Source organism: Crotalus tigris, unplaced genomic scaffold (assembly GCF_016545835.1).
Source record: "Crotalus tigris isolate CLP2741 ecotype Arizona unplaced genomic scaffold, ASM1654583v1 scf7180000018599.1079084, whole genome shotgun sequence".
In the NCBI taxonomy this organism is placed as follows: Eukaryota; Metazoa; Chordata; class Lepidosauria; order Squamata; family Viperidae; genus Crotalus; species Crotalus tigris.
The window spans coordinates 632,375-650,583 of NW_024097097.1; the positions used below are offsets into that span (position 1 = coordinate 632,375).

The 18,209-nt window shown below is 39.7% G+C and overlaps 1 protein-coding gene across 1 annotated transcript in view; it reads left to right on the forward strand.

Annotated features, from left to right (window-relative positions):
* PIK3R5 (phosphoinositide-3-kinase regulatory subunit 5) overlaps positions 1 to 18,209 on the forward strand; it is a 55,406-nt gene that overhangs the window by 24,916 nt on the left and 12,281 nt on the right. The window contains exons 2-11 of the mRNA XM_039355097.1: positions 3,378 to 3,490; positions 7,527 to 7,627; positions 10,553 to 10,621; positions 11,540 to 11,678; positions 12,777 to 12,846; positions 13,165 to 13,339; positions 15,239 to 15,395; positions 15,498 to 15,581; positions 15,922 to 16,657; positions 17,292 to 17,442. Of these exons, the coding sequence (XP_039211031.1) occupies positions 3,391 to 3,490; positions 7,527 to 7,627; positions 10,553 to 10,621; positions 11,540 to 11,678; positions 12,777 to 12,846; positions 13,165 to 13,339; positions 15,239 to 15,395; positions 15,498 to 15,581; positions 15,922 to 16,657; positions 17,292 to 17,442 (1,782 nt within the window). The 5' untranslated portion in view covers positions 3,378 to 3,390. The remainder of the gene's footprint in view (positions 1 to 3,377; positions 3,491 to 7,526; positions 7,628 to 10,552; positions 10,622 to 11,539; positions 11,679 to 12,776; positions 12,847 to 13,164; positions 13,340 to 15,238; positions 15,396 to 15,497; positions 15,582 to 15,921; positions 16,658 to 17,291; positions 17,443 to 18,209) is intronic.

Here is an 18,209-nt window from a genome sequence, read left to right on the forward strand (position 1 = left end):
GAGTTCTTAAAAAGGTCACGCCTTGTGCTCTTCTGTAATTGGAACTGGTTTCTTTTGAGAAGGTGTTTGCTTTGCTTTATTTCCTAAAGTATAAAGGAAGGTTTCTGGCTATGTTACTTAAAATTCGAAGTTTCACCAGGCCCTGAATAAATTCAGAGTCCAGTTTGCAAATGGCTCACTGGGGGTTAGTTTGAAGCTCATGCTCAGATTCAACAGTTCTGACTAAAATACTGAAAGCATAGGCTTTCTAAGGCAGCTAAGGATTCCTGAACAACTGATTCATATGAAAATATTTGAATCATGATGTCATAATATGGACAGAATGACTATAAATATTTACATGGCGATATCTGCACTGATCCAGCAGTTTTTGAAAAGTAACGATGTGGAACAATGAATATTGGTTACTTTCCCTGATGTTAGTGCAATCATCTACAGAGGCATCTTCCAAAAGATAAACGGAAAAGGGTAAGATGGAATCTAGTGGGAAAGTTAATGATGTTGCTGAAAGCTATGAAAGAATTTGCCTAGACTTTTGACCATTTGTCAAATTGTCTTTTTCCTGAAATAAAGCCCCAAAGGTTTTTCGTACTTTGTCAACATGACATCTCAGCCCAGTCCAATAATCATAAGAGTCCAGAGATTTTATGCAGATCTTAGAGGTTAAATGTACAAGGAACCTGTGCATTTGGCAGCCTTAGACAATCTGCATTAAGCTTTCATGAAGTCAGAACATGTTCTTCATTATCATGTGAGGAAACTATGACATAAGCCAAATCTGTACCCTGTGGCTTTTTAACTTACTGGAATCTCTTTTCTTCATTTTCTGTTGCTGCTGACAGTTTTTGATTATGCAATTATGAATTGGAAAAAAAGTGAATTTGAGGCTGGGCAGACTTCTGTTTGCTGAGGCCACTTGAGGAATCACCTCTCTTCCGCTAATGGACCTTTGTGTAAAGAGCTGACATTAGAAAATACTATTTCTGACCATGTTCAGGATATGAATCATGTCCTTTATCCAGTCATCATTTCCCTTATGACATTTGTTCCAAAATATAATTAAGACATTGTGATTTGGAGATGAGTTCCTTTTTAAAAAAAAAATAAAATAAAATTCTATTCTTCAAAACACATTTAATTCTGGGTATCATTCCTTCTTCCATAGACGAGCTTTTCAAAAGTGGCAATTTTGTCCAGAACCAAATGCTTTCCCAGCAGATGTTTAAAGCTACCCTAGATGTGTTGGATATTAAACATGTTGCTTGTCCTGGAATTCTCTCTTTGAGAGGCAATTTGCTTAAAGGCTCAAATTGTAAGACAAGGGATCTTCAAACTTGGCCCTTTTATGACTTGTGGACTTCAACTCCCAGAATTCCTCAACCAGCGTGCCTGGCTGAGGAATTCTGGGAGTTGAAATCCACAAGTCATAAAAGAGCCAAGTTTGAAGACTCCTGGGTAAGATAGATCTTGCCAAGATTTAGGAGAATAGGTTATCCACTGGTGTTTTCAGGCTTCTTGTTAGCCTTGCAGCTGTGATTCCATGGTTTTCTAGCAAGTAAGTATATTCCCCAAAATGTCTGCCTGACCCACATTTCTTTAGAGATAGAGGCATTAAATGATCCATTATTCAGAACTTGATACAATTATTTTCTTCATCCTTGCTGACTGAACTTAAATGGGGATCTTACCCACTGCTTGATAATAGAAATGCTTAATCCATTTCAGGCACAGACCATGCTTCCAAAAAGTATATTAAGCCAAGAGAAAGAAACAGGGGGCAATGGAGAAAAAAAATAATTGTGATAGATTTTAATAATACAATTTATATACTACTAAAACTCTTGTGTCTATAATCTTTACCTGGGTGAAACAGAGCATCATAGGAGAGAAGGTTTTGAACCAAGGTACCTCAAATGGGCTAGTCTACAGAATGCTGGGACCCATGACTCCTTAAGAAATGAAATATGGGAAAGTTGTTGCTGTTTCAGTATTGCAGGGCTGCTGCTGCTTCAGCATCACCACTACGCTGTCACTTTCACCTTCCCTACATCTCATTCTTAGTGGTCCTTGGCAGTTCCCACAAGTCCAAGAGAGCACCAACCCCTTTGCTCTTGCATCACACTTCCTTGCTCCCTTCCCCACTACCAGCAGCCACTTATCTGCCTGCTGGGAAGGGAAGGGAAGGGAAGGGAAGGGAAGGGAAAGAAAGAAAGAAAGGAAGGAAGGAAGGAAGGAAGGAAGGAAGGAAGGAAGGAAGGAAGGAAGGAAGGAAGGAAGGAAGGAAGAAAGAAAGAAAATTATTCACTGAATCATAAACTAACCATTCAGGCTTACTTTGTACCACAGAACTATGGAACTGTGGAACTCAGACAATCAGAAACTCACTTTCCTCTTTAAAATTGACTGTTTGTGTGTATGTGTGTGTGTAGCATGTGTATATGTGTGTTATGTATGGGTATGGGTAGATATATACTTTCTTTTCAGAGCAAGCAACATAATTTCATTTTTAATGTGTGCCAGTGTGCTCATGATAAAAAATGTCAATAAAGATTATTTTATCTTAATAAGTTTAGACACGAGGGATGGAGCTTTTACGAGCTATAATCAAGGCTACTTCTGAGAAAAAAGTGCTTAGTAATCTTAAGTGGATCTCTTTGACTTGTACCCAAGATTTTGAGTTGGAAAGAAGAAGCACAGTTCCACAGCCTCAGTATATGAATCCCTGCAGTGGTGGGATTCTGCCAGTTCGCACCAGTTCAGCAGAACTGGTAGCTAATTTCTTGTTGCCCAGGCCCAGAATGGACTTCTGGAAGCAGCATCCATACAGAGAACTAGTTGTTCACATATTTGAATCCCACCACTGAATCCCTAGCATAAAACAATTTTAATGAATGAGTAGCAAAATTGTCAGGGTGTAATAGTTTGTAGCTTGGTTATGTGCCATACCCCCCCTCCCACTATTGCCTTAAGCATATTTCCAGTTTATAGGAAGCCAACAGTTGTGGCTTTCACGCATTTTGCTTTTGCAATGCTTCCAACCAAAAATTATAGAGGAAAAAAATGAGAATGATTTTCTGTTTTGGATCAGCATTGGAATCATTCCCATTTATCCTGTTCCATTTATCACTGCTTTCTGCACTGCCCAGCAAAAGTCTCTTTTTTCCCATCTAGCAACATGACAATTCAACAGTCTAATTTGGGGAAAATTTATCTTGGCAGCAAAGTTTGTGGAGATGCTAAAGGTCTGGATAGGACGTTGTGTGCATCTCAAAGGCAGAATGTCATAGTAAATTAACCAAGAAAGTTGCAGGTGGATTAAGCTAAAAATTGGGAGTGGATTACTCTAATTAATGAATTAATTACTTTATGTTGTTTAGGAGGTGAAGTAAAATGCAGCACACGACGTGTACAGAGGACAGGATCCACCATGCATTGGAGAGATGCCTCCATGGCCTTAGCAAAAGCACATTTTCTGCAAGTACATGGACAGGTAAGTAAAAAAACTTTTACTTACTATTAGTAAAGAAGTACTGCTAGTAGAAGATACTACTAGTTGAATATAGTACTAGTAAAGAAGTACTAGTAGTGTACTAAAACTACTAGGATGCAGGTTTTGCTGAGCGGAGAGTCATAGCTGATTTTTGGAGCTATCTACTAAAAGTAGTACATAGTTGGGAGAAAATTAAAATTCTTGTACTCTAAAACAATAAAAATGTACAGTGAGTATGAATTCATTTATCTCTCTTTCCCTTCAAAATTAGAATTTAGTGACAATTTGGAGGATGGCTTTCATAGGATGCATGGGGCCAGTGGGCTCTGAACTGAACATAACTATTTAGAAAGAGGGTGTACCTCCTATGATACTGTTTTGTGCACATTTTAATATAAATGACAAACTACTATTACTACCCCTCTTATCACAATTCTTTCATTTCTATTCTAGGTTAAAGTTCTTAAGAGCCTAGCCAATAACCTCCTAGTAAAAATGTCTCCTTGACAGCTGGGGGAATGTGGTAAACACTGAATGTGTGCTTGGGTACTTTGCTCTAGTATCACAGGTGTATTTTTGTGTATTTTTGTGATGCTGCAAGTTTCAATAGCAGCAAGGTCACCACAAATACTAATTCCAAAGTTTAAGCCAGGCAAAATATCCTTGGGAGTCAAACAAGGTCAGAATAGCAAGGGGAATGTTGTTTACAGATGAGACTTTAGTGGTGGGAATTTTTGTTGATGCTTCAAAAGAAGGAAGAAGACAACTTTGTGGTAGTATTACCAATGCATTTGAAAATTGAAATCCCAGTTCCATAGCTTCAGGTTTTGTATTTGATATGAATGGCATTGAGATAATTTGTTGAGCTTATATATGGTGGTTGAATAGATTTGTGTAGCCTTCTGTTCCATTTTTCTTCTTTGACTAATACTATCGAAAATGTCTAGAAAGAGCAAAACTGCTGGATTTCATCTTCTTCGCCCTTCCCTTGATTCCTCTAGACAGATTTTTTTTTTAGACATATTGGCTTACTCTCATCACTGAGAGAAGTTAAGAGAAGTTTCCACTTGAGGGCTAGATGCACCAACTCTAGTTTAATCCAAAACCTGGGCATTTCTAAATCCTTCCCACATCCATGACATCCATGACATGCCAATACTGGAAGGCAATGTTCAGCAGGATTGTCTGTCCTGCAGGTGTGTTGCCTTTCTTTGCAAGAAAGATCTAATGTTGTTCTGTTAGTCAGTGAATCCTCACTTCAATTTCCAGAGCTTTAGGAGAGAGAAATCAGCACCATTTCCCCAGGCACTACTATTTTTCAATGCGGGTTAATGAGTAGCACTGTGTGAACATTAGTCAATATTTTCTGAGCTCAATGCCCTTGATAGAAAGAGGAGATTTCTCACCCTAGCAAGTTTCTTTCTTCCTTGCTCCTTTGTTTTTCTTATATTTGTTGAATGCAAATTCCTCCAAATCTAATCCAAGTATATTTAGGAGTAAACAATTTCTTTTCTGCCCAAAAGCTGTGCTCTTTTTTTGAAATAGGACTTTGCGGGTTGCAAGTATACCTAATGCTAATGAGGAGGGGGGGGGTCACTGGAAGATGTGGGGCCTGTTCGTTTGATTTTAAAAAATAAATGGGTATAGTAAGCTTGATGAGGCTTTAAGGTCTCTGATTTGTTCATTATGTCTTCATTACTGATGCAGACACAATGAGAAGCAGGTAGGGTTGGAGCCTTTAATATAGTCTCTTCAGGTCCATTTGCAACTAATAGAAAGGGGAAAGAAATAATATATGGGCAGGGGATGATCAGAGAAAAAGAGTTGAGGAAAAAGAGACTCCTAGATGTTTGTGCATTCAGGCTGTTGCTTGATGCATCTACTGTATTCACTTGGATATTTATGTCACTAATTAGAGGGAACCCACAGCCTGTTGTTTCATTCTGGCCAACTGAAACCTTCTCAGAGTTCTCCGGTACAGATTTTTGTTGTTTGAAGGGATCTGCAAATGAACAGAATTGCCTAGCATTGAAAAAAAAAATGTGGGGCAAGAGCGAGAGACATTTGAAAGAAATATGCTAGAGTGTCCTCAACAGTCTGAATTAGATGGAGTTTTGCCATATCAGGATATGCATCGTATTTCTAATGTCATTTTTACATGTGATTGTAAGTTATTTCCATAATGTACCCTCTTGCATTTTATATCTTGGCTGCCATCAGTCTAAAATACTGACCTTAGAAGGTCAGGGGCTTCAGTCAGTATTTATGGCAATTTCTCAGGGTAATTGTCTGCTTTAATATTGGCCATCCTATGTCTTACTCATGGGTGGAACCTTGATATTTACAGCACCCACAATTGTTTTCAACAGTTGCTGGTTGCAACCTTTGGGCTGCTCTTACATGACAAAGAATCGAGAGAGGAAATGCTAACCACAGATGCCAAGTTAAGGATTTAGCATTTGCCAGAGGACAATATAATTCTAAGAAGAACATGCTGCATTCTGAAAAAATATCTCCCCCCTATATCAGCATGCAGCAACATGAATTCTGTCACACACTCTCACCCAGCTATAATTTTTTATGCATTCAGAATGTGTAATTTGACACTTTGAGCACATTTACAGAAAAAAGAGGCTGTTTTGTCCCCTGGCATCTTCAATTAGGGTAGGAAAAATTCTTACCTGAAATTTTAGGAAGATGTTGCCAGTCAATGCAGCAATATTGAGTTACCTGAATCAATGGGCAGCATCTTAAATTACTTTCTATGGGTTACTGGATTTAGAGCAGGGGTCTTCAAACTTGGCCTTTTTATGACTTCTGGACTTCAACGCCCAGAATTCCTCAGCCAGCGTGCCTGGCTGTGGAATTTTGGGAGTTGAAGTCCGCAAGTCATAAAAGGGCCAAGTTTGAAGACCCCTGATTTAGAGGCTTGTTTAGCACAGGTGAACTAAAGATGAAGCTGTTTAAAATAACTTAAGAAATAGACACTGACTAGCCCAGTGGCTGTATACCATAGCTGCCTTTCTGATACTCATGTTGATAGGATTAACCTTCACTTTGCCATTTAAGTTATCAATAATTAGTCTGTGTGGTAATATTAATTACTGTTACTATACATGTTTCAAAATGGCATGTACAGTTTTTCTGCTTTGTTCTCAGATCAACCCTGCTATTCAGTGGATAGCCTCAGATCATCTCCAGAGCATCATATCTGAATGAGGGTTTTAACTCAAGTCTCTGATTCCCACCTGGACTGATTTTTGTCCCTCGTCCAAGGACTAGTCTAAATATAAAGACATTCCCTCTATGATTTTAAGAGGCAGGATAGCCTTTTCCTATCCCTTATCTGGCCTATCCTTTCATCTGGCACACTTCCCTTGCTGCTCTGAGTGACAGATGGAATGCACACTTAGGTTAAAAAGAGCTTGCCTTGTGGGTTTGCGTAGTATCGATGAGTATAAATCGCCCACGACTGTGCAGGGCAAAAGATCTGCTCCTATGTTCTGGAATGTACAATAATAAAGTGACCAACCGTCCTCCTTTAGGGAGGACAGTCCTCCTTTTGTAAGTTCTGTCCTCCATCAAAAAGTGTCCTCCTTCATGTCCTCCTTTTTTGATATTTGAAAACTAATCTGCAGGGCTTTTTTTCCCCTCATAGAACGCTCCGAACGGTGTTCCGGCGCCTTTTTTTGATGTGTTTTTTTCAACTTTTGCATGAGCTGTGCTACTCCCCCTATTGGCTTTCGAAAGCCAATAGGAATTGCTGCTGAGTGCGCCAAAACATCCGGCTGGCAAACTTTGCACATGCAAGTTGTCTGTATTATTGTTGCAATGAATAAAATGTTTCTTTTATTTACGATATTTTTTTCTTCAATTTATTTGTGTCCTCCTTTTCATTGTAAAAAAGTTGGTCACCTTAACAATAACTCCACCTGCAAAATCTGCTGGGCAAGCAGACTGCTTTAGAGAAGATTCCTTGTACTCTTGAATTTGTGGTATGATTGGATATTCTCTATTTTTCCTCTCTTCCAAATAGCTGGGCTTTGTCTGAACTGCTGGAGCCTCCAGGAGCTAGTCAGCCGTGATGCCGGGAACTACCTCATTCTCCTGGAGAAAATCTTACAGAAGACTCAAGAGGTAAATCAAAGGAAAAGATGAGAAAGAAAATAAGATCTGACCACCTTCTTGCTCATACAGTTACCTTGTTTGCATGTGTAGAACCCTCTACAAAAGGAAACATGGATTCATCTTGTACACTAGCATCTAATGAGGTTATCTAACTGCCTAGCTCTATCCTTTTTGGAACTGATGCTATCTTTATTGAGAGACATCTGGTCTAAGTAGATTTTAAGAATTAGTTTGAAGCTGTCAGTTCTGTTTTCTGCTGTGCTGGAAACAGCAGCTAAAATCAGAGCTCTGTCAGGTAGGACTCAGAAAAGTGTATTTTTTAAATCTATCCTGCTCTGAACTACAGCTTCTGATATGGAGCTACTGTCCTATTATAGGCCTTAAAATCTGTTCCATCGATTGAATGCCCCCCTTCTCCTTTTTCTTCAGAGAATATGTTTTTGTGAAATGGGCAGGTCAAAAAGAGAGGTCTCAACTTTCTAGTTGAAAGAGGAACTTGCTTTGATTTTGAAACAAGATTAATTCAGTGTTACTGAATAGGAATTAGCGTAACAGGACTTCCAGTGAATCCATTTGATATCTTCAGTACTTGTTTTTTTTTAATTATTCTTTTCTTCCTGTCAGTGACTTCCTGGTTCTTTAATAGAGCCTTGCCCTAGCTCAGTGATGGCGAACCTTTTAGAGACCGGGTGTCCAAACTGCAACCCAAAACCCACTTATTTATTGCCGGGTGCCAGGTGGGCATGGCCCACTGGGTGGGTGTGGCTGTGGCTGTGGTCATGGCAGACTGAGTGGGTGTGGCCAAGGTGGCATGATTACCTCGATGTTGCTCATGGGGAGAGACCCCTGTGGAGGCCAGGCAGGGTTGGGGAGATCCAGAGGGTCTCTGGCAGGTGGGGCAGTGGGCAGGAGGCTCATTCTGCGAGGCAAGGCAGGGGTGCCATTGCTGCAGGACAAGGCGGGCCAGGGGCCAAGGCAGCTGCTGCCTGACACCATTGGCCCCCGCACGCAGAGGCCAGTGAGCACATGGGGGCCAACAGTGTCCATCAGCAGCCACAGCCTGCCAGCCCCTCAACCGGCGCACTCTGGGGCTCTGCAGCCTGCCGCCAGCAGTTCAGAGAAGCATAGATGCAGTGGGTTATGCCTGGAAAAAGGAGAGCATGCGAGGCCAGGAAGGATGGGACAGGAAGGAGGAAAAACCAGCCATGCTGGGATGCATCCAGCCATGTGGGACCTCAGTGAGTTAGCGGGCGCTGATTGAAGAGGAATGGTTGCCATTTCCAGGGCATGGCGTGCATGACCACAGAGAGGGCTCTGAGTGCTGCCTCTGGCACGCGTGCCATAGGTTCGCCACCACTGCCCTAACTATTTTTAAGTTTCTTGTGATTTAGAAATAGTTTTTGGTTCAGAGTATATAAAGCTGAAGCAAATCACCAGTGTGAATCCATTAGAAGAAAGTTTCCCTTTCATCTGTGCAAGGCCATGGAGTTTAATAAAAAGTCACATTTGGATCATATGAAATAATCCAAAACCTCCGGAACCTCAGATGAAGCACTCAAAGTCCTGTTTCTCTTTTTAAAAACCAAATTGCTGTGTTATGGTATGGGAAAAATATTAAATACATGACTTGAAAGTAACCCTATCAAATATATGTAATTTTAATCCAATGAAATTAAATGAAATAAAGTTTAGTTTGTCTTTCAATCCCACTCAGAACTTTCTGAATGTAGCCCCTGGCAGGCCATTCAGTACAGCATTTGTTCAATTCAGCCTTTTCCATCTTGATTCCACTTTCACCTTATATGTTGAACTCTTACATCTATAACTCCCAAGGACGTTTCCCCTGTAATTCATTTTATAAAGTTTTGGATGTACAGTTTAAACTTTTGTACTTCTTGATGATGCTATTTATCTGTTCTTTCTCATTTTGATAGCTGTGTATCTTTTTTGACTATGAGGATATTGTTATTACTTTAGTCTTGGTTGGAACCCTTTTTTAATACTGGACTTTTTAAAAGAAAGGTGAACAAATACAACAAATAAAACCATACTATTCTAGCAATACCTTTACTATAGGCACTGAGCACCTTGGTTCTCAAACTGTGGTTTAATTCTGATTCCTCCCAGTCCAAGCCATCATGGTCTATGGACACAGAAGCTGAAGATATAGTTGTATAAGATCTGAAGGATTGACAAGCTTCTGCAAAAGGAATCACTTCACTTGGCTGTAATATCTAATACAATGTCAGAATAACAGAGTTGGAAGGGACTTTGAAGGTCTTCTAGTCCAACCCTCTGCTCAAGCAGGAAATCCTATACCATTCTGGACAAATGTCTATCCAATCTCTTCTTAAAAGCTTCCAGTGATGGAAAACCAGAAATATCTGGAGGCATGCCATTCCACTGATTAATTGTTCTCGCTGTTAGGCAATTTCTCCTTAATTCTAGGTTGGATCGCTCTTTGATAAGTTACCATCTGTTACTTCTTGTCCTGCTATTAGGTGTTTTGAAGAATAGGTCGACGCCCTCTTCTCTGTCATAGTGTCATTGTTTTTCCAGCTAGCACCACTATCTAAAAGAGATGCTGAGAAATTATGTTGAGTATTGTACCAGAGCTCAGAATTACCATTCAAAAGTGACTTATCATTGGAATAAGTACCCTACAGGCCTGGTCCACACATTGCACCACAACACACAGGTTTGTTTTTGGAACAATGTGTGAACCTAGCTCTTCTGCTCTGTAAACCAAAGATAATGGTTTGTGATTTAGCATAAACTATAGATTATTCAACACATTGTATTATGAAATATATTTTAGAATAATGTGTAAAGCTCTGCAGAGTGAGACGAGTATTGCTTTTAATAGATTTTCTTTTAACTAACTTACCAAATTATATTTCCATTTTTTGTTCTTTGTTTTATTTTTTTATGAAGGTCCAAGAGAAATGTGACTACAGTCTCTTTACTCCATTGGCCTTTCTCTTCAGTGCAACTGTCCTGTGTGTAAGTTTGGAGCTTAAAGCTTTCAATTCATAGTCTCAGTAGTCAAGCCTTTGTGATGGTGACTCACTGTTGACTTTTTTTTAATTGATGGGATTGTGGGCCTAATCTATCATGAAGGTGGGCTGTAAGTAACTATCACTGGTCCCTGTGTTTGCTGAAGCATAATGAAAGAAATGTCAAGCAATATCATCAGAGTTAGAGGTTCTGCTTGAGGAAGTCACAGTAATCAGAGAAACCTTGGCTGCAGTAGCAAGCCAGAAATTTATTTTAATAGATGCTTCAGTGGAGAGATGAGGTCACTTGGAAAAGTAAGTCAATGATTAGATGTCCTCTGCAAGACTGAGGTCTTCACTGTTTAGATTCTCCCTCTTCATATCTATCAGTCCTCAATAAAAATTAAAGGGAAGGAGTTCAAGACAAGATATTGTAGGTGGAACTATATGTAAGATTCTGAAATGTGCATGTTTCAGAAAAGATGTCAACGAGAAGGAAAACAAAATGATTATTAAAATAACAATATATGCCAAGCAAAATAGAGACTATTTTGTTGAGAAATATTAAAAAGTAGTAATAAATATGGATTGAGCAATATATGTTTGAGAACTGTAGAACTTTTTCACACATTTAGCTCTTTATTGATGGTTCTTATAATCCACTCTTTTTATAATAAGGATTACCAATGTCAATAGTAATGAGAGAGAGGGGGGGGAGGGAGGGAGGGAGAGAGAGAGAGAGAGAGAGAGAGAGAGAATGCACATCAATTTCTCTTGGAGCTTTATTTTTCTTATGCAACTTTATTGGAGGTATGCTGTTAAGCAGGTAAATCTGTAGCATTAGTTCATGTGTGATATCTCCAATGGGCCCTTGTGTTATTTGTCCTCAAGCGATGCACCTCTTTAAAATGCCTTTTCTCCTTAGATCCCTCATTTTCCTTCGGATTCTGATCTCCTTTTGAGAGCTGTGAGGATGTACCGTGATTTTCTCACCTGGCCTGTGCCATACTGCAATATCTGTCAGGAATTACTTAACTTTATCAACAATGAGCTCAAAGCCCCAGGTAGGAATCTTCAGGAATTTTTTGGGAGACTGATTGAGCTAAGCACTCTGCCCTGGAAAGACAGCTGCTGGACAACAACATGGCAGTTTTAACCATGTTGATACATTTAGATTTCCTAATCATGGATATTTGACCAATTAAATTGAATAAACAGAAAGCATGAAAGTGTCATTGTCCCAAATTTAGTTTTAGTCAATTTGGAAGCTGCCAAAAAGGACCTGTGTTAGGATTCTCTACAGCAGGAATAACATTTTTAAAGAATGTTGTTCCCCCACTCTCCCTTGGCTTGGCTACCTAACCAGACAGTGCCTAATTTTATTTATTTGTTTATACAATTTATAGACCACACAATGTACAAGTAAGAGTAAACAAAAGTTATAAAAAAAAACAAGTGACCTAAAATCAACATATAACTCTTCCCCACAGAATCTATACAGCAAGGGCTCAACTTCCACTTGTCCAAAGATGCAAATAATAGCTGGGTCTTTAATAACTTTCTGAACACCATCAGAATGGGAGCCACCCAGAATCTCCTAAACCTATTGGCTATTCCTTCTAAGTCCTCTTCCCAGTCATTCCCATCCTACTTTTTCAGGATTGTGAAAAGCATATTCTCTCTCTCTCATTCCAAATTGGTTCTTGCATGAGCTTTGCAAAGTTGAAGCTTTTTGGCGGGAGTTTTGTTTTTCTCTGGACGTCTCAGTCTAGCCTGTAGCTCTGGATTCCCTAATGTTTTTTTGACAACATAGTAAGCAAGACAGACTTTGCTTAGCTTTTCAAGACAGTCTAGGTCATGGTGCATGTGGATATGTATTAAAATTGACAGACAGGGATCTAAAGCCTTGAAAGTGTTTAGCTGATCTATTTTGTTCATTTTCATGAGCACAAAAGGTGAGGAGGCAGAACACTGATGGTTTTACTTTCAGATTTCAATGTTTTTAATTGACAAATTGCACACTCTCATGTGTACAATGGAATAGGCACATACAGCACAGAATGAGCTTCAGGTTGCTCATCCTGCATCACCGCTCTCCTATTTTGCATGGTGAAAGCCAGCTCATGCTGCTGCTTTGGCTGACCTCTTCTCTCCCTTTACAGGGATTTCTTTCCAAAGGCTTGTTAAAGCTGAGCAAGGATTACCTCGAAAAGGCTGTGAGAATTCTACCCTGTAAGTATTAAAACACCCATAATGGATTTCTGTACATTTTTAGAGCAGCTTTCCTCAGGATGACTTGGACTACAATGCACATCGCCTTTAGCATAACATTTCTGTAGGACATAAGCTTAAAAAAGCCTATCCTTAGGGAAAGAAGGTTTGTTTCTCTGGCGGGTTATTAAGAGCTTTGGATCGTTGCTGCTCTCTGACTTTGGGGGGTTGCTTGCAAATAATTCATTGGTAACATCACTAAGGACTCCACACTTCAACCCTGAGCTCCATATTCTCTTCTATTAACAGTTTGCTTGTTTTCCTGTCTTCCTCCCCCAGAACAGTCCTGTTGCTGAATCCTTCAGAGGTTGATGGGGAATTCCTATCAGTTGCTGAAAAGCTAAGTGCTGCAGACTACTCCCAGCATACATTACTAGTGACACTCCTGGAGCACACATACCAAGCTAACTTTGGGACTAGATGCAACCTGGCAAAATTACAACAAATCCTGAAGGTAAAGAAAGTCCTCTGGCCTAGGCCTTGATTTATTTATTCATGTTACTATTAATAATAGAAATATAGGAACATATATTTCAAATACATCAATAAATAAAATGATTTTCAGTTAAATTTTAAGCTAGGACTTAGTATGGAGATAGCTTTGGTAACTTGTCAATGACTTGTAGTGGAGCTAGGGTGTGGGTGATGTAACCACTGTACCACCATGGCTCTTGGGAATGGGAAGCACAATATTGCAAATGCCTCCTTACTCCACGGTCAGTGTGGGTGGTGGAAAGAGGTCATATTCAACACCCCTGCTTTGTGAGGTGCAGTGGGGCTCAATACTCTCCCCTCTCCTGTTTAATAGCTACATAAAACAACTGGAGAGGTCATTAATTGCTTCAGGGAATATACAGTATATCATCAATATGTGGATAGTACTCCGTTATACCTCTTGATCTCTGGTTGGCCTAGTGATGTTGTCAAGGTCTTACCTTTATGCCTGGAAACTGTTGTATCTGGATGGGAGGAACAGGCACTGGGAAAACCTGGGTATGGATGATACGGCCTAATGCTGGGAACTTTCTATCCTTGGTCTTGAATGGGGCAGCACTCCCTTATTCAACAGGAATGTACAATCTGTGCATCTTTTGGACTCTTAGCTCTTGCTTGAGAATAGTGACAGTTGTGTCCAGGAAGGTCTTTGCACAAATCTAACTGGTGCAGCTCTTGCTCCCATTCCAGAACTCAGAGGAAATACTCTTACAATCACTCCTGCTTTGGTCTTCTTCAAGTGGGCAGTTGCAATGACCTCTACATGATGGTTCCCTTGAAGATTACTCAGAAGTGACATCTGGTCCACTGTGCAGCAGCTTGATCAGTGATTGGCAGTTCTTACTGTGTCCATATAAACCTCTGCTTCATGAGCTGCACTGATATACCAATAAGCTTCTTATTGCAGTTCAGAGTGCTAGTTATTGCCTATAAAGGCCACTGGCCTAGCTCTCTGAATGACTGTCTATCTCCCATAGTGTCTGCCCATCCTGTACAATCAGACAGAGTTGACTTGTGATTAAGCAGGGTCACCTAGCAAATTTCAGGAAGCAGCTGTCCTTTGTTCCAGTTCCTGCTGTCCTCTGCAATAGCTCCCTTCTATCTGCTTCCCACCCTATTCAACCCCCCATCCTACCTGCCATCAAACAAGCCCTAAAAATGTAACTCTTCTTTCAGGTCCTGTGTTAAGGTGCCTGGAAGGCCCCTCTAAGTTGAGGTGGTATGAGAGATGTTTTTACTTTTGTTTTATTCTTCCCTTGAGCTAATTTTGTGGGTTTTTAAAAACCACGATTAGATTGGATTCTTTTTTCTTTTTAACTCTATGAAGTCACCCAGAGGTTTTTTTGGAATTGGACGCCCTAGAATAATTTTTTTTGTTGGTATTGGTGCTGCTGCTGCAGTGAATCACTACAACAAACATTTTTCTGTGGTACAGTTGTTCAAGTTGTCTCAAAGATGCTTTTTCACGAGGCAACTGGACTATCTTGTTTTTCTTTGAAGACGTTTCACTTCTCATCCAAGAAGCTTCTTTAGCTCTGACTGGATGGTGGGGAAAGGAAGGATTTATACTCCTGGCAGTGAGAATGCCAAAGAATGCAAATGACCAGCTGTCTGCAAGGAGTATATAAATCCTTCCATTCCCTACCATCCAGTCAGAGCTGAATAAGCTTTTTGGATGAGAAGTGAAACATCTTTGAAGAAAAAACAAGAAAGTCCAGTTGCCTCATGAAAAAGCATCTTTGGGATAGCTATGACTTGGATGATTTAGAATGTCCATAGACATTTGTTCAGGTTGCAGTAGGTTTTATTTTTTGAAGTAGTTGCTAATTGAATCTTATATTATTTTCTTTCTCTGCAGCTGAAAACTGCAGAAGAACTCATGAAAATATTCACCAGAACCACAGAAGCCCAGGAGATGGCAGTTCTGACTAGCAATGATCCTTCTACTGCCAGGGAACAGCTGGAATCTGCCTTGCTAGAGATTGCAAGAACAGCAGGGCTACCTGAAATAGCAGGTAGGAAAGCTAAGGCAGGTGTGTGTGTATATATATAGTTAGATACTGTCTCCATTGTAATGAAATCTGTCTACCTCTTAATATGATCATTTCTCTCTTCAGATGAAGGCCAGCTGTCTAAACTGCGTGTGATTCCCATCCCTGTTGCCCGCTGTTATGTGTACAGATGGGATAAGGATAATTTTGGTAAGCTTAAAGTACACCAGTTTACATGCACAACTTAATAATGTTTTCAAAGGGGAGGTAGAATGGTTTCATAAGCCTGAAATAAAGTAGGGGACTTGGGCCCAACTTCTTTAAACCTAAGACTGATCTTGATTTTTTTTTAGAAACAGAGAAAGCATATATAAAAGTAGAGCCTGGTATTATCTGATTAATTAAACTACTAATATCAATATATCTGCTTCCTGGAGATGACAGAAATCATAGACAAATGACATCTTCAAGGGTGTATCACAAGTAAAGACTGCTTTAAGCTGTTAGGATGTTTGTTACATCTTATTTTGTATCTGCCTCCTTGTTACAGATATCTTGAATGAGGTACTAGACAAAGAAGTGGACTATCCAAAACCAGTTCTTTTGGAGGATGAAGAGGAGGAGGAAGAGGTTAACAATTGCTTTGCAGAAAAAGACTGCCTATTGTCCACCCTTGTCTCGGTCACAAAAGACTCTATGTACTCAACATTGTCAGAAGATGACCCATGTGACTCACAAGTGTCTGTCATCTCTGCTCTTTCCAAAAACTCTGAGCTCTCCTTGGCCTCTAAGAAGTCCTTGAAATCTTTTGTCTCCAGTCTGAAAGATTCTATGGATAGTGGCTATGTGGAAGACAGCGATGACAACTCTTTAGATTTAACAGGACGCTTAGATCTGAAAGAAGAAAAAGTATCACACAGGCATCGGTACCGGCTGAGCAACAGGCTATACAAATTGTTCAAGAGCAAGAGCCAGATGATTTTGGGCAGAGATCTGAGAGATGTTTCTGACATAGCCTCATTGTCATTGCCATTACGTCGAGCAGAGAGTCTTTGCAATCCCGTAGCCAAGAACCGTATCCCTGCACGATCCCGACGGGCACAGTCACTGCCACAGCATATGCTGAGTGCCACACTTTTGCAGAGCCATATAGCACAGAACACTTTTGTCCAACGCAGGCCCTTGTTGAGCTGCGATGAAGATGCAAAGATCTCAACACTGCGAGTGGTTGTGTTTGGTTCTGATCGCATCTCAGGGAAAGTGGCCCGGGCTTATAGTAGTCTGAAGTAAGTAGGGGGGGTTGCTTTTTGAGATATTGTCTCCTGCCCTTTTCAATGCTCTGGTTTTATTGCTAGTATCAAACTTGAGCATACAGGGACCAACTCTATGTAGTATTTAGAAGACTGGTGTTCCTGTAGCTTAGCTTCTCTGTTCGTCACCTCAGCAAAAAATTTTCTGAGGACTTATGCCATTATATCTTCATATATATCATTCACGATGCTTTCATACAAATAGGTGATAAAAAGGGGGTGTCTGAAATAGGCTTTATGCTTTTTCAGTATCTACTGTGTCTGACTAGAGGATAAGACCCAGTAATTTTCTGTTCTCGACCATTGCAATGTGCTTTGTATGGAATTACTTTTGAAGACCATTTGAAAACTTCAATTGATTCCAAGTATGATGGCGCTTTGGGTTTAAAGAGTGCTATTTGAGATATAAATTGCTGCCATTAGTTGTAATGTTGCATATGTTAGGATTTGTCTATTATATCATCCTCTTCATTTTTACCATGGATTGTTTATTTTTTGTTGATGGATGTTAGTAAATCAATCAATCACTATCTGTTTGCAAGCAAATGGCCACTGCACAGCATTTTCTTCATGTATTCTTATTCTCTCTCTCTCTTTTTTTTTTTTACAGATCTCAAGAAAGCAGCTGTCCCTGTTTAACTCGGTACTGTAGATTGCAATTTTTTTATGTCCCTGTGAAGAGGAGCAATCCTACCTCATTTGCACTGACTTACCCTCTTCTTTCATCAGGAAGTCCTAATTCCCATGGCTCTGGATCAACGGTAAGCATCCTGGGCAAAGTTGGAACTGATGCTTATATATTACACTGTGTAATACATAAAATTATCTGTTTATATGAGGTGCAAATAGAGTTCATCCAAATAGTTCTTGAGGAACTTGAATATGAATTCTGTTATTCATTTAGCAAAAAATATACTGTGTGACTAGAATTGGTTTCTGTACCAAAGAACTGGGAATTGGACAATATGTTTTAAAAAGGGATCAAGAAAATTACAGCTGGTATTTGTGAAAAAAATTACTAGGTTAAATTAGCAAGCATACCGAATCCGTATTCTTGCTGAAGAATAAATAGCAGGACTACTATAACAACATATATGTTTGGACAATGCCAACAAACATAAATTGGAGAGATATAATCAACACTACAGGTAGTCCTCAACTTACAACAGTTCATTTAGTGACCATTCAAAGATACAGTGGCACTGATAAAAATGACCTATGACCATTTTTCACACTTATGACCTTTGTCGCATCCCCATGGTCACATAATCAAAATTCGGATGCTTGGGAACTAGTTCGTATTTATGATGGTTGCAGTGTCCTGGGGTCATGTGATTACCTTTTGCAACCTTCTGATAAGTAAAGTCAGTGGGAAAGTCAGATTCACTTAACTACCATGTTACTATCTTAACAAAAACAGCAATTCACTCAACTGTAGCAAGAAAGATCATAAAAATGGGCAAAATTCATTTAACAAATGTCTCGCTTAACAATGGAAATTTTATTGTAACTGTAATTACGACTCAAT